Source organism: Engystomops pustulosus, chromosome 1, assembly GCF_040894005.1.
Source record: "Engystomops pustulosus chromosome 1, aEngPut4.maternal, whole genome shotgun sequence".
In the NCBI taxonomy this organism is placed as follows: Eukaryota; Metazoa; Chordata; class Amphibia; order Anura; family Leptodactylidae; genus Engystomops; species Engystomops pustulosus.
In genome coordinates, this window is record NC_092411.1 from 107,220,144 (window position 1) to 107,235,346 (window position 15,203).

The 15,203-nt window shown below is 40.2% G+C and overlaps 2 protein-coding genes across 3 annotated transcripts in view; both read right to left on the reverse strand.

Moving 5' to 3' along the window:
* The window catches only part of LOC140130361 (spindle assembly abnormal protein 6 homolog), a 31,497-nt gene extending 22,288 nt beyond the window's left edge, over window positions 1-9,209 (reverse strand). Inside the window, exon 1 of the mRNA XM_072150806.1 lies at window positions 8,814-9,209. Within this exon, the coding sequence (XP_072006907.1) occupies window positions 8,814-8,878 (65 nt within the window). The 5' untranslated portion in view covers window positions 8,879-9,209. The remainder of the gene's footprint in view (window positions 1-8,813) is intronic.
* The window catches only part of LRRC2 (leucine rich repeat containing 2), a 457,557-nt gene that overhangs the window by 259,781 nt on the left and 182,573 nt on the right, over window positions 1-15,203 (reverse strand). The window lies entirely within an intron of this gene.

Sequence of the window (15,203 nt, forward strand, 5' to 3'; positions counted from 1 at the left end):
TGCTTCCTGGTGCTGGCGCCCCCTGCAGCCTGTGTATGTATGTATGAAAGATACAACAGCTGCAGGATGCAGCCATGTTATAGCAGAACATGTCAGGTACTTGTGTAGCTGATGTCTGTGTCTCTGTGTATTAGGAGGATGCAGCATGTCAGCAGATACAGCACACACACTAGCAATGCTTTACTATATATTACATACAGACATGAGCAGAGGGAGGAGAGGGGAGGGGTAACAGGGGTGACATCACTGCCTCTGACCATGTGACCAGCTTCATTTACATAATAAAGAAAATATGATTTTGCAATGATTAATGTATGAATTGACTAGATAAAAGGCTGGGATGGGATCCTAGTGAGCTGCTCCAACAGGTAGAGGTGACAGGACAAGTGACACAGACCTGATGACAGGTGTCCTTTAAACACAAAACTACATTATGTAGGCAGCTCCACCGTAATACAGACAATAAGAGTTTTTCACACAGATTGGGTACCACGTGCACTGCACATTTATTTCCATGGCAAGTGTCTAATTTAGGCTTCATCTACACAATTTAGTAGTTTTTCTAATTTCAGTCCTGAAAAGGGGACGTGGTTTATTAACCGGGCCGTTCTCAGACTGAACTATTACTTGTGCTTTACTAAAATTTTGTTCAATTTGCACTCTTCTAGCTCAAATAACACAAAAAAGGTCCAGTTCACACTTGCGTTTGATAGGTTTCATTCCCCCATTTGGTTATTTTAATGGAATTGTAACGGAAGGCAACCTTCCGTACATTCAATGTGGCACAGAAGGTGAATGTAGACTCTGTCCACCTGCAGGTTTTAGGCTCTGTTCACACTTGCACCAGGTAAACAAACTAAAAATCAATTCCTAGATCCCACAAGGCAGAGACAATTAAAACAGGTTAACCCCTAGGCGCACCAGGACGTTATAGTACGTCCCGGTGGCTAGATACTTAGCGCACGGGGACGTTCTATAACGTCCTGCTTCTGGCACCGGCTCACAAACGGAGCCGGTACCAGAAGCAGCGGCTGTCAGCTGTCTAGTACAGCTGACAGCCTGCGCTAACACCCGCGATCGGAGCCGGCTCCGATCGCGGGTGTTAACCCCTTACACGCCGCGGTCAAACATGACCGCGGCGTGTAAGGGTGTTTGCGCTGTGGATCGGATCCCCCGTGCCGCTTACCGGGGGATCCGATCCACTTCTGGGCAGCTCCGAGGACTGGCATGTGCCCCGGAGCTGCCCGGTCTCCATGGCAGCCAGACCCCTTCCGGGTCTGACTGTAAACTGTCTGAGCATGCGCAAGCTTGCTCAGACAGTTTACACTGCTCTACAATAAAATAGTATTGTAGAGCAGTGTATTGAACTTAAACCAGTGATCAGAGCATCACTGGTTCAAGTTCAAGTATGTATAAGTAAAAAAAAGTCAAAAACACTAAAGTTAATACATTAGAATAAATAAAAAATAAATGCATTAAAATATAAGCCCCTAAAATGTCACTTTCCTATAAAAACACTTAATAAAGTATAAAAAACACAAAAACACAAAAACCCCCCACATATTTGGTATTGCCGCGTCCGTAACAATCTGTATAATAAAACAGAATCATTACTGGACCCGCGCGGTAAACGCCGTAGAAAAAAAACGCAAAAACGTTCCGAAAAAAGATCATTTTTAATTAATACCCTATTAAAAATGCTCTAAAAAGTAAATTAAAAAATGTTTTGCACTCCAAAATAAGCCCACTAAAAAGAACAACTCTTCTCGCAAAAAATAAGCCCCTAACCAGATTTGTCAGCCGAAAAATAAAAAAGTTATGCATATGAAAAGATGGTGGTGCTAAAATGAACAAGATTTTCTCCAAATTGGTTTTTATTCAGTACAATTGAATAAAATACAAAAAAAAACCCACATATTTGGTATCCCTGCGTCCGTAACAATCTGCATAATAAAACAGAATCGTTATTAGATCCGCAAAGTTAACCCCGTAAAAAACAAAACAAAAAAAAGCTCCAGAAAAAAGATCATTTTCAATTAATACCCTATAAAAATGCTCTAAAAAGGGATTTAAAAAATGTTATGCACTCTAAAATAAGACCACTAAAAAGAACAATCCTTCTCGCAAAAAATAAGCCCTTAAACAGATTTGTGAGGCGAAAAATAAAAAAGTTATGCATATGAAAGACGGTGATGCTAAAATTAACAACATTTTTGCCAAATTACTTTTTATTCAGTAAAAATGGGAAAAAACAAAAAATCTATATAAATGAAGTATTTTCGTAATCGTGGCGACCCATAGAATAAAAATAATATACTATTTTAATGGTATGGTAAACAGCCAAAAAAAAAAACCCATAAAAATCTTCCTGAAAAGTGATGATTTTAATTTCCTCCACCAACAAAGAGTTAATAAAATCTCACCAATTAGCCTATAGATTCCCCCAAATTACGTACCAGAAAAGTGCATCTCATGTGGCAAAAGAAATAAGCCCCTATAGGCCCACATTAAAAAAAAGAAAAAAATTATAGCCTGTACAATGTGACATAGCAAATCTGATCTGGATGGTGCCTTCTTCCCTTCTATGCCCGGCCGTGCGCCCATACAGCAGGTTACCAGCACATATGGGGTATCTGTGTACTCGGGAGAGATTGGGTAACAAACTTTGTGGAGCCTTTATTCATTTAATCCATTGTAAATGTTTAATTTTCCACCCAAAATGAGTGTATTTTGAAAAAATATTACAATTTGCAGACTGCACCTCCATTTTGTTTTAACCCCTATAAAACACGTAAAGCGTTAACAAACTTCTTAAAAGTGGTTTTTCATACGTTGAGGTGTGTAGTTTCCACAATGGGGTATTTTACGAGTCCCACTATTATTTAGGCCTCTCAGTGTCAATTAGAAGTTGAGCAGGTTCATCTAAATACAGGTTTTGGTGATTTTACAAAAAATGGGAAAAATGATACCTAAATTCTGAGCCTCATAACATTCTAGTAAAATATGTGGAATCTTAAAAAACCTTCCAACATAAAGCAGACATTTGGGAAATGTAAGTTATGAATTTATTTGGGAGCTATGACTATCTGCATCAAAAGTAGAGAATTTAGAACGTTGAAAATAAAGAATTTAGTTTTTTTTCATAACTAAACACAAAAGATTTCATCCAAATTTTTAAACTAATTTGAAGTACAATGTGTCACGACAAAACAGTCTCAAAATCCCCTGGATATCTCACAGCGTTCCAAAGCTATAACCACTTATAGTGACACAGGCCAGATTTGAAGAATGGGGCCGCGTCCTTAAGGCCAAAATAGGCTGTGTCCCCTAGGGGTTAAAAAAAAAAAAAAAAAAAGAATTGCACATGATAAATGCTATGGGGCTCTAATTTTGGAGCCTTTGGGAAAACAAAAAGAGAAATGTGAAAAACACATGGAAAATTAAGGGTCAGAAGTCCATCAGTGAAAATCCTGGTTAGCGTACTGAGAAAGAAACCAATGCACAATAACGTATGCATCCCGGGAAACGGGCCCATGTGTTGATCAGCTCCCATGAACTGCATACATTGCACAGGATGGGATTCATTGTATCATACATAAATATAATGCAAGGACTCCCTGTCTACCAGCACTGCAGTTCAGGAAGCAGGCTGGAAGTCTGAGAGGACAATTATGATTGACTAATAATTTTTTTTTAACCCAGATGGATCAATTTTAAGGAATGTAACATATTAATTTGATATCGGTCTTGCTGGACAAACGCATGTTAGTTAATTGCTGTGTTAAAGCCCATCTTTAGATTCTTGTCTGTCTTTACTTTATCTGCGGTTGGTTTACTTTGCAGCAAGCCTTTGGCATACATGGTTAGGCTATATTCACACTGCCGTTGCCTGCCCGTACCGGGCAACGGCAGTGCACGGGGAGAGGACGAGGAGGTGAGCGCAGCTCACCCCCGCCTCTCTCCATAGGAATACATGGCGCACGGCACCGTATTACGGGTAAAGATAGGACAGGTCCTATCTTTTTCCCGGGTACGGAGCGGTACGGTCCCGCACGTGTGCTGCACCGTACCGCTCCCGTAGGGTGCCGTGCACCCATTGCCGTCTATGGGGGACGTATATCGGCCGTATATACGTCCCCCATACTGTAGTGTGAATGTAGCCTTACTTGCAAAATTTACACAGCTGACCACAGAAGCCCATGTTTCATTAGGGAATGTTTAATTTGTTTTTTTATTTACCCCCCTCTGTGATTTTCTCACCTTTCCCACAAGGACTTGAGCCTCATTCACACATTGCAGCTTAGGTCAGTCCTTCTTCCAGCTTTACTACCCGTCAGTGTTACAGAATCTCTAACTACTGATTCTATTCTGAAAGTACATACCATAGCAAACAATGGGACAATGGACCTGTCACTAATCGGTCAGCCGACAAGCCTAACAAGTCTTATGAATGTGTAACCTTTTCTATGGATATTTTCCCAACTATACAAGTAATGAAATATCACTTGGACATACAATTACGTTATTATACATTACAGTGAAAAACTGCTGTGTGCTGTGGACTAAATGCAATACAGGAAGTCCCCCAGGTTACATACAAGATAGGTTCTTTAGGTTTGTTCTTAAGTAACCCCAGTCAAAAATGTTTTGATCACTGTGACAATTGGATTTTAAAAATGTTGGATTGTCATAACTATTATAAAGAAAAAGTATGCAGTCGGTAACAAGTACCTCCAGCCCCGGCTCACACCACAAATGAGGACGACCCCTCTTGTTCTAATGTGCACGGACCGGTCAGGAGCATGACCGTAGACACAGCAAACAAAGGCATATAGCCATAAGTCCAGCACAAAAAGGTGGAGAGGTAAAAGGATATTCTTTATTGTTCAAGGATTAAAAACCTCCATACAGGACATCACAGGCGGCGTCACAGAGCGACGCGTTTCGACACAACAGTGTCTTTATCAAGGTCTAACACAAACACTTATGGACTTACTATTTAAAGAGACCGTGTCCAAGAAGCTCCGCCCCGCGCCGCTGAGAAGCTGGTCATGTGACCGGAGCCGATTGGACCGGAGTCAAAATACCTTGCATACCCAGGTAATCACAAATGTGGGCATCGGGTATGTAAAATGTGTTCCTATCTCACACAGGGTAATCAAGTTTCCTCTTACTCTACGGGCAAACAGTACACTATGAAATCCTATGTTAATTGCAACACCACATATGTTGTTTATGTGATTTCGTGCACTGTGTGCAGGATCCAATACGTGGGTTGTACCACTGGTCCGCTAAAAATTAGATTACGTCGACACTTGTCCGATGTCACTGGCAACTCAATTAATGTATCTGATGTTTCACGGCACTTCAGGAATATACATGATAGGGATTGCACAGGTTTCACGTGGCAGGCTATTGAAAGGGTTAACCGCCCTAAGAGGGGTGGAGACCATCAGAGAAAGTTATTGAATAGGGAATCCTTTTGGATCTTTTCACTAGAGACGAGGATACCCAAAGGTCTTAATGCCAGACAAGACATCATTCTATGCTACTGAGATCGATTCTACTAAGATATTAAAATAATATTAAGATATTAAAATGGGCACAGATAAATGTTAGCAAGTGTTGACAAATGTTGACAAATGTTAATCCATACCTACACATTAGCTCATTCCACGTTTTGGTCATTCATGTCGATCTGTAATGCTCTTTCAGTCCTCTTGACTAACAAGATATATCTAATGCTTTGTTTCAGACGCTTTAAGCAATATTTTGCCTTATCACATACGAAATCTGTATCCTTCTCTGTGTGGTTATCTCGCCAAACATGCTGATGTTTTTTATCATAATGTGATGTTTTATTATATCTATTTTGACTCCGGTCCAATCGGCTCCGGTCACGTGACCAGCTTCTCAGCGGCGCGGGGCGGAGCTTCTTGGACACGGTCTCTTTAAATAGTAAGTCCATATGTGTTTGTGTTAGACCTTGATAAAGACACTGTTGTGTCGAAACGCGTCGGTCTGTGACGCCGCCTGTGATGTCCTGTATGGAGGTTTTTAATCCTTGAACAATAAAGAATATCCTTTTACCTCTCCACCTTTTTGTGCTGGACTTATGGCTATATGCCTTTGTTTGCTGTGTCATAACTGTTATAGCTGTTTATTGTAGCCTAGGACTAAAGTACAGCAAATTACCAAAATCCAGAGGCCCGTTTGTAACTAGGGGTCGTATGTAAGTCAGGTGTTCTTAAGTATGGGACCGCCTGTACTTTTTAATGGATCCGTGCCCATGACAGTTATTCACAGATCACACATAGTCAGAGAAAATGTGAAGAGAGAAGAAAACGTCAGTTTTACATAGCCAAGATTTGGTATGTTCGTGTGCAGCTAGTCTTCAGACACCACTGATTATGAAGACATGGCCATATTTGGGGAAAAATGTTAAAAAAAAATGGTTCAATTTCACATTACAGTGGTTGATCTGTGAATCATGGATATTGCAGGGTCCCTTTCCACAGACTGTCGAAGTGACTTCAGGCATCATATCAATTTATCATGGAAGGAGTCCCTTCTTCCCTGTAGAACAGGAAGCAGTGCCAAAGAATTAAGAATTATCCCATACCCAGCATTGTGCTCATTCCGTGACACAACATGGTTGGGGATTCACAGACCCACCACAGCAGTATGAAACGGCCATTACACATATAATTTTAAGTCAACAAAAACAATCTCAATTACCGTATGTATTGATAGAGGTCCATTAAGCCTGTGTCGGATAGGAGATTCGACAATCCGGTTGGGGTTCGAACGCATGACCCGGACGTATCGCCAAATTTGAAGGAGAAGTGGAACGGAGAGCCAGTCCGGCAAATTGACACCCCTAGCAACTAGCCGTGATGATCAAGGTTAACCTCAAACGGGAAAGTTGGGTCAGCTCATCTCTAATCACAACTCAAGAGGCAGAACTAAGAAGAGGGTGACTTTCAACTATAGGGACAGGGCATCATCTCTTAAAGACCAAAACATTGAAAATTGATTAAAAAAAAAAAAAAAAAAAAAAAATGACCTGTGTTCAGAATTTATGGTGAGCAAACCTGGACCGCAAAATGTATTTGGCGGGTTCAGCGCCCATGACCCATGGCAAGTGAAAGATAGAAACAGGACTTGAAGGAGTTGATTTTTATGCCCCCAAAGATCAACTTTTTACACCACATCTTATGCCCCAACCAAAGTTGATTTGCAATGAACTTGTCTGACCACTAAGCAGAATGGAGCCATCTGCTTCCTGGTTCATTCTCCGACACCTGTCAAAACAATCTATTCTATGGATAGGTTATCAGTCTCTTTAGCCCGGAAACCCCTTTAAGGGTCCCATGGGTGAAAACTTTATTGATCATTAAAGGGGTTCTCCTCAAGTTTGGAAGAAAATTAAACCATTGCTTATGTTCATGCTGCAATGACCTGCCGACCACCCATGCGCCCTGAGCAGCCCAAAAGTTAGATCAGATTATACACTTTCATCACTGTATTCCATTACACACCAAATACTTTAATTGAATCGTATAATCTATGCAGTGGACTACACCATTTGGAAGCAGACCCAAGTGTGTGGAACTATTCAGCAAAATTCACAAATCTGTATTATAGGTTAACACAGGAAGGATCATAGCTGCTACATCAGTGGGGGGTCTAAGCACAGATCACCAAAGGGTCCTGTTCCACAATTCTTCCACTGAGGAGGCACATGAATGCGGTGTGGATCAATAAGGTGCCTGGATGGTCCAAGTAAAGTCTGGAACAGGTGCGCTCCAGTTCCAAACATTCTTATAGATGCAGTGCATGATATCTACTAACCAATGAATATAGTAAGTGTCTGATCTCTAAGGATATGACAGATAGCATGTCAAGCCATCCCAAGAACAAGGGGAGAAAAATATCCCCAAATGCTCCATAATGTTGGATGCTTTCACAGTGTTATGGGACATTAACCTGGTCCAGTCCAATTGAAGTGAATGAAGCGCTGCTCAGGTATGTATAACAAAAGGTCCACTGTAATGGAAGAGTCAAGGGAACCTGCAGGCCCTGTTCTCCCTAAGGTCCTTAGCAGTCAGACCCCTAGCAAACCTGCGGAGGTGATCATAGAGACAAGCATCTCATAAGAATTAAGTCAACAATACAAGAATAAAGTGAACAATACTAGGAGAAACCTCGACAGGTGCCACCTGCACCCACACTCTCAAACAGGTACAGTATTAAGCTAGTGTACCAGGCAAGGGCCATACCAATTCACCTACCAGAAAGGGCCATACAGCATAAAACTCCCAGACTGGTACACTATTAAGTTAGTGTACCAGGCAAGGGCCATACTACTCCCAGACAGGTACAGTATTACAGTCATGTACCAAGCAAGGACCATACCACTCCCAGACAGGTACAGTATTACAGTCATGTACCAAGCAAGGACCATACCACAACCACTCTCAGACAGATACCCACCAGAAGGGGCCATATCACATTCACTCTCAGACAGGTTCAGTATTAGGGTCATGCACCAGGCAAGTACCATACCACAACCACTCAGACAGATACCTACCAGAAAAGACCATACAACACACACTTGCAGACAGGTATGGTACTAGGGTCAAGTATCAGGTAAGGGCCATACCACATTCACCTAGACAGATACCTACCAGAAAGGACCATGCCACTTACACTCAGACATGAACAGTGTAATTGTTAATACTACTGTATATGTATATAACTGGTGGCAGCAGCAGTATGACACCTGTACAGGTGTATGAGCGGCTCCTTACCTCTCCTCACAGTCCCGGCACTTAATAATAATGGAGACAACTTTACAGAACAGCTCTTCCACCATGGTGCCGGCGTCCTCTCTACAGGTACATGTCCCGGGGTCTCACGTGGCGGCAGCAGTCAGGCCGTACGGCACCATGCTCGCTCGCTGTGTGGGACTGAGGCGCCTCACCTTGGCCGCTCTGCTCCTCCTCCTCCCTCTTTACCTCCCCCCTTCCCTCACAGCCGCGGCTCCCGTGGGGATTCGCGCCACCTTCCCGCCGCCCGCAGCTCTCTCGCCTTTCCTTGTGCCACTTCCCAGCTCCTCCTGCAGCCGCAGCTCCGGGGCGTGCGACACACAATTGAGCAACTGCACATCACCTCAGGGCAGGTGTGTAAATACAGGCTGGAAATGCGTGCAGGAAGCCCATTAGTGCAGTAGCTGCTCCGGCTATCACTGCTGCTAATCATGAGACCATGTCAGAAGCTTCTCACCTTGTAAGCCTCATTTCAAAAAAAGTTTAACTGAGTTTTAACTTAACACTTAAAAATACTATTGACATGAATGTAAATTTTATGTCATCGGTTATGTTCCCTTTAGGCAGGGATCCGTTATGCATTCGTTTTTTGGATGAAAAAAATGACGGATGGTGCAGTACTTTTACTTTACTTTTAAAAAAAGCGTATGTATAACGGCCCCACGTGGAACTGATCATAACGGATCACATAAAATTTATATAAATGTCATTGGGAGTTTTAAGTTCTCTTCCACACTTGCGGTGCAGATCGCGAGTCTGATCAGGGTTTGGTCAGAGTTTGTTCAGTGTCTGTTTTTCACATGCTTTTTTTATGTTTTCAATGCCTTTTTTTACTTGCAGATAATGCACGTGAAAAGGACCCAGGACAGGATCTTTTCTATGGCAATTCATCAGTGAAAAATGCATTGGACTTGGAATTGGACTTGCATGTGTCTCAGAGTGCAATGCGTTTTTGAGGCATCTCCATAGACTTGTATGGTGCGTTTTTCACGTGTGTGACTTGTAAAAGTAGAGCATGCTGAGATTTAAATATGTGTTAAAAAAGAATGGAGGATTAAGAAGAATGGAAGAAGAAGAATGGAGGATTATATAGACAGCCTGTATACGTCCCCCATAGATGGCAATGGGCGCACGGTGCCCTACGGGAGCAATACGGTACCGCTCTGTACCCCGTGAAAAGAGAGGACATGTCCTATCTTTTCTCGGCATGCAGCGCCGTGCGCCATATATCCCTATGGATATATATGCGCCATGTGCCCGCCATGCTACTGTACGGTGGTGTGAATGTAACCTAACATATCAGTTAAAAATTCCATTGACATCAATGTAAATTCTCAGTTTGGCAGGGATCTGGTATCCATGCGTTTTTTTTTTTCAAATGGATAAAAAGTACTGCTGCCATCATCATTATTTTTATCAAAAAATGCATTCATAATGGATCCCTGCCTCACTGAGCAGAAAGGAAAATTTACATTGATGTCAATGGGATTTTGAATCGATGCGTTAAACCTCTATTCTCTTTTTTTTTTTTTTTTTAACAGAGATAAGGAATACAGGTCATGATCCGTACTAAAAACCTCTCAATTGGAAATTGTTAAAGCAAGTTTCCATTTACGTTTTGCACAGATTTATGAATCATTCAGACAGGCATGGATTATCTGAGAGCAGTCCGCATTTTATCTGAATCCGTTTTTTCACATTTGTATGGCATCCATATTTTTCACAACTGTAGAAAATAGCGCAAAACAGCCCGTAGCATGTAAGCAGTATGAAATAAAAGAAGATATTTTCACTACAGTGGGGAGTGCTGCTATTTCTTCCTATTTTCTAACCAGTTATGGAAAAAATAGACTGAACACAGATGTCATCCTTGTGCCGTCTTTTTAAAAAAATTTTTTTTGCAGTTCTATTGACTTACAAAAATACAGCAAGTTGCAATTTTTTCTCATACTGTGTGCATCAGTGAAAAAAAAACGACATGTGAACAGCCGCATAGAAATCAATGGGTCAGTATGTTCGAAAGTAAAGTGCAATATGACCTTCTTCCTCAAATATCCTCCATAGCTCGATTTTCTATATAGAAAAGATATATACAGACAAAAGTGTAGATGGTTACGAATAAAAGCTTTATTATTCAATCTACTCACATAGCCTAGATAAAAATGTGCATATTACAAACCCACGAGGACACCAGTCATTGCCCGACCCATTGTTTTGCCAAAGAGGACGGATAGCATACTGATGTAAATAACGCCCATCCAAATGAGCCTTTAGCTTATGTCTGGATTGATACCAATGGACACCATTGCAAGTCTATTACAATCAGTGGAGGAAAACTGAAGCCAGAACGGATTGGCACCTATTGCATTTATAAGCATATGTATATTTCGGTTTGTCTGAGACAAACTGTAATATTGAAGCAATGTATTTACATTGTATGTAATCAAGTAATAAAGTACCCCAGGGAAGCTAAAATAATAGTAAAAAAAAAAAATTTAATTCACCCCCCCTTTCCTTAGTAGGCAAATGTTATTGGCGTCGGAATTAAAACCTATGGAGTCTTTGAGGCTCAGATGCATATTTTAAAAGTTATTTTTTTTGTAAAAACCAGGGAATCATCATGTTGATGTGCTTGATAAACAAACCTTCATCTTGGTGCTAGATTCTTTTAAAACACCCTTATACATCTCTGTAAATGTAAAAAAAAAAAAGATATGGCTTGTGGAAAAAATGGAAAGGTTAAAATGCTGCTATTTGTGCGTGTGCCACATCACGTGTCTGATTACTAGGCAGTGAGACTTTTACGCAAGTCACTACAGCGCGGCCGTGATAGTAGTGAAGAATGGCTGCTGTCTCCACTATATCTGTGCATGTCCAGAAGAAGGCACTGACTCCAGAAATGAACTGGTAGGGAGCCAGGTAAACTTTGATCTGATTTATCTTTTTAACAAAAAATGTCAGAAGTTTTATAAAAACTGTTTGGGGATATGATGTTTGGGGTCTATGGGGAAAAACCTAAAAAGGGTGACAGGTTCACTTTAAGATTGCACTGGGGAGCAAATTAAAAAAAATTGTGGTGCCTGGAGTTTTTCACCTGATTCTGGGTATTCTTGAGTTGTTGATTCCAAAAATACCTTCCATTCCTCTCTCGTAACTCTAGTTTATTAGATGTTGATGCAATGAGTACTGTGTTCTTATGATTATGGCTCTTATGGCTGATTACTGTCGGAGCATCCTGCAAGAATGTCCAAGAACACGTCATCATAGGACACCCCAGAAACAAGATTTCAGCGACCTGATGGAAAATCTCTATATCCACAAGTATGGCATTAATTTTCCAAATTTCTTTAGAACAATATTGAGTGACCACTAGTTTGAGCAGCATTATGACCTTTATTAATTGACAGTAAATCCTCAGAAAACTGGCCCTTTTTTTGTTTTGTGTTTTTTGTTCCCCACTTAAAAAAATCCATAACGTTTTATTTTTCCATTTACAAAGCAGTACAACAAATTTAACTTCCTAGCAACAGTATTTTAAATTCCATGTAATGTACTGAGAAGCGAGAGAAAAATTCCAAATGCGTTAAAATTGACGCAAGCATTAACACCATTTTCTTGTAGGATCTGTTTTTACAGCTTTCACTTTGCATTCTAAATGACACCTAATTTTCTAAGCCAAAAGGGATAGAAAATGAAACAACCCACAAATTCAAATGACCCCCCTTTCCCTATAACTGATATAAATATAAATAAAACCGTAAAAATCATAAACACTGCATCCGAACTATGCCCGATCTATCAAAATATAATAATGTTTTTTTTACTGCGTTTAACCCCTTAACAGAAAATAGCTTCCAAAGTCGAAAATGGCACTTTTTTTGCCATTAAAAAAAAATCTATAAAAAGTGATCAAAAAGATCATATAGTCCTAAAAATGATAACATTGAAAACATCATCAAAAGTCACAAAAAATGACACCACTCAAAGCTCTGTACACCAAAGTATAAAAAAGTCATTAGCGCAGGAAGATGGCAAAATCCAAATAATTATTTGTACCCCTTTGTGCCCCTACAACAAGTAACGTCCATTGCATAAAAATTTGTAACCCCTTAGTGACCAAACTCATTTGCGCCTTGATGACCAAGGCCTAATTTTCAAAACCAGCATGTGTCACTTTATCGGGTAATAACTTTAAAATGCTTTAAAATGCTTTTTCTGTGACATTTTGTACTTCAAGTTAGTGGGAAATTTTGGGTGATATATTTAGCATATATTTATTAAAAAAAAAAAAGGTGAATTTGGTAAACATTCTGAAAAAATTAGCTATTTTCAAACCTCAAAACCTCTGTTTTTCAATCTGATAGTCTTACTACCCAAATTAGTTGTGTCATTTTAAAAGCGTCTTTTTGTTTTATTACGAAACTAGAAATATCACAGATCGAACAGCATACTCTCATACCGCCAACTCTATTAACTTTACCCTTCAAACTATTCAGAACAGCCCGTTCGTTGGAAGCTTGTTAACCCTTTAAGTATTTTACAGAACTTCAAGCAAAAAGGTTTTATTTGCAATTTACTAATATTTATCACTAATAAGTTTATTTAGTTGTAAAATTTACCCCCATAAAGTGTATAAAAGTAGAAAATGCATCTAGGAATATATTGTGCAGTTTTTTTCTGAGTGAGAGGACACACCCCATGTGGATGTAAGGGCATAAATTGAGCGTTTATAGAGAAAAACATTTTTCCGGTACCATGACGTGTTTGCAGATCCCCTGAGGCTGCGTTCACGTGTGGCATTTTGGTTGTGGAGATTGCATTTCCTTTACGTTTTGTTAGAAACACAACGTTACCAAAATCGATTATGAGTGGAGTCTTTGGATTGCATTTCCAAATGCAACCAAAATGCTACGTGTAAATGTGTCCTTTGGTACCACAAACCTTTATCCCAGTGAATTTGTAAAGTTTTTAACATGTGGTATAAGGTGCATTTTATCCCCTTTCCACTAATGGGCCTCTATTTTACTGTCTGTTTATTGCTCCCCACTCCATAACATATTTTACTTCCTAGTGATGGTATTTTATAGGGGGAAGTGGAAATAAAATTCAAAATGCGGTAATATTGACAAGAACCCGCATTTGCGCCATTTTATTGTGTGCTCTGTATTTAGCATATATACTCGAGTATAAGCCAAGGCCCCTAATGTTACCACCAAAAACTGGGAAAACCTATTAACTCAAGTATAAGACGAGGGTGGGAAATGCATTGGTCACAGCCTCCCAGTACAGTGGTGGCCAAAAGTATTGTCACCCCTGCAATTTATGTCAGATAATGCAATCATTTTTTAGAAAAAAAAATTAATGTTATCAGAAAATTATTATCTTCATTTAATTTGTCTTCGATGGAAACCCACAAAAAGAATTGTCAAAAAGCCAAATTGGATATAATTCCTCACCAAATATAAAAAAGGGGTGGACAAAAGTATGGACACTGTTTGAAAAATCATGTGATGCTTCTCTAATTTGTGTAGCAGTACTTGTAATTTACCTGTGGCACCTAAAAGGTGATGGCAATAACTAAATCACACTTGCAGCCAGTTGAAATGGATTAAAGTTGACTCAATCTCTGTCCTGTGCCCTTGCATGTACCACATTGAGCATGGAGAAAAGAAAGAAGACCAAAGGACTTGAGGCTCTGAGGAGTTGAGAATCAAATATGTGAGGAAGCATAAACAAGTCCATCTCCAAAGAGCTGTATGTTCCTGTGTCTACCGTGCGGAGTCTCATAGAAAAGTTTAAAGCCCATGGCACTGTGACTAACCTGCCTAGTTGTGGACGGAAAAGAAAAATTGATGAGAGATTTCAACACAAGATTGTGCGGATGGTGGTACAACAGTGTCAACCCGTACTATCCATCGGCGTCTGAATGAAAAGGGACTGTATGGTAGGAAACCCAGGAAGACCCCACTTCTTACACAGAAACATAAAAATGCCAGGCTGGAGTTTGCCAAAACTTACCTGAGAAAACCTAAAACATTTTGGGAGAGTGTTCTCTGGTCAGATGAGACAAAAGTAGAGGTTTTTGAGAAAATTCATCAACATAGAGTTTACAGGGAAAAAAAAACTCCTTCAAAGAAAAGAACACAGACCCTACAGTCAAACATGGCGGAGGTTCCCTGATGTTTTGGGGTTGCTTTGCTCCCTCTGGCACTGAACTGCTTGACCATGTGCATGGCATTATGAAGTCTGAAGACTACCAACAAATTTTGCAGCATAATGTAGGGCCCAGTGTGAGAAAGCTGGTCTTCCAGCAGGACAATGACCAAAACACACTTCAAAAATCACTAAAAAATGGTTTGAGAGAAAGCACTG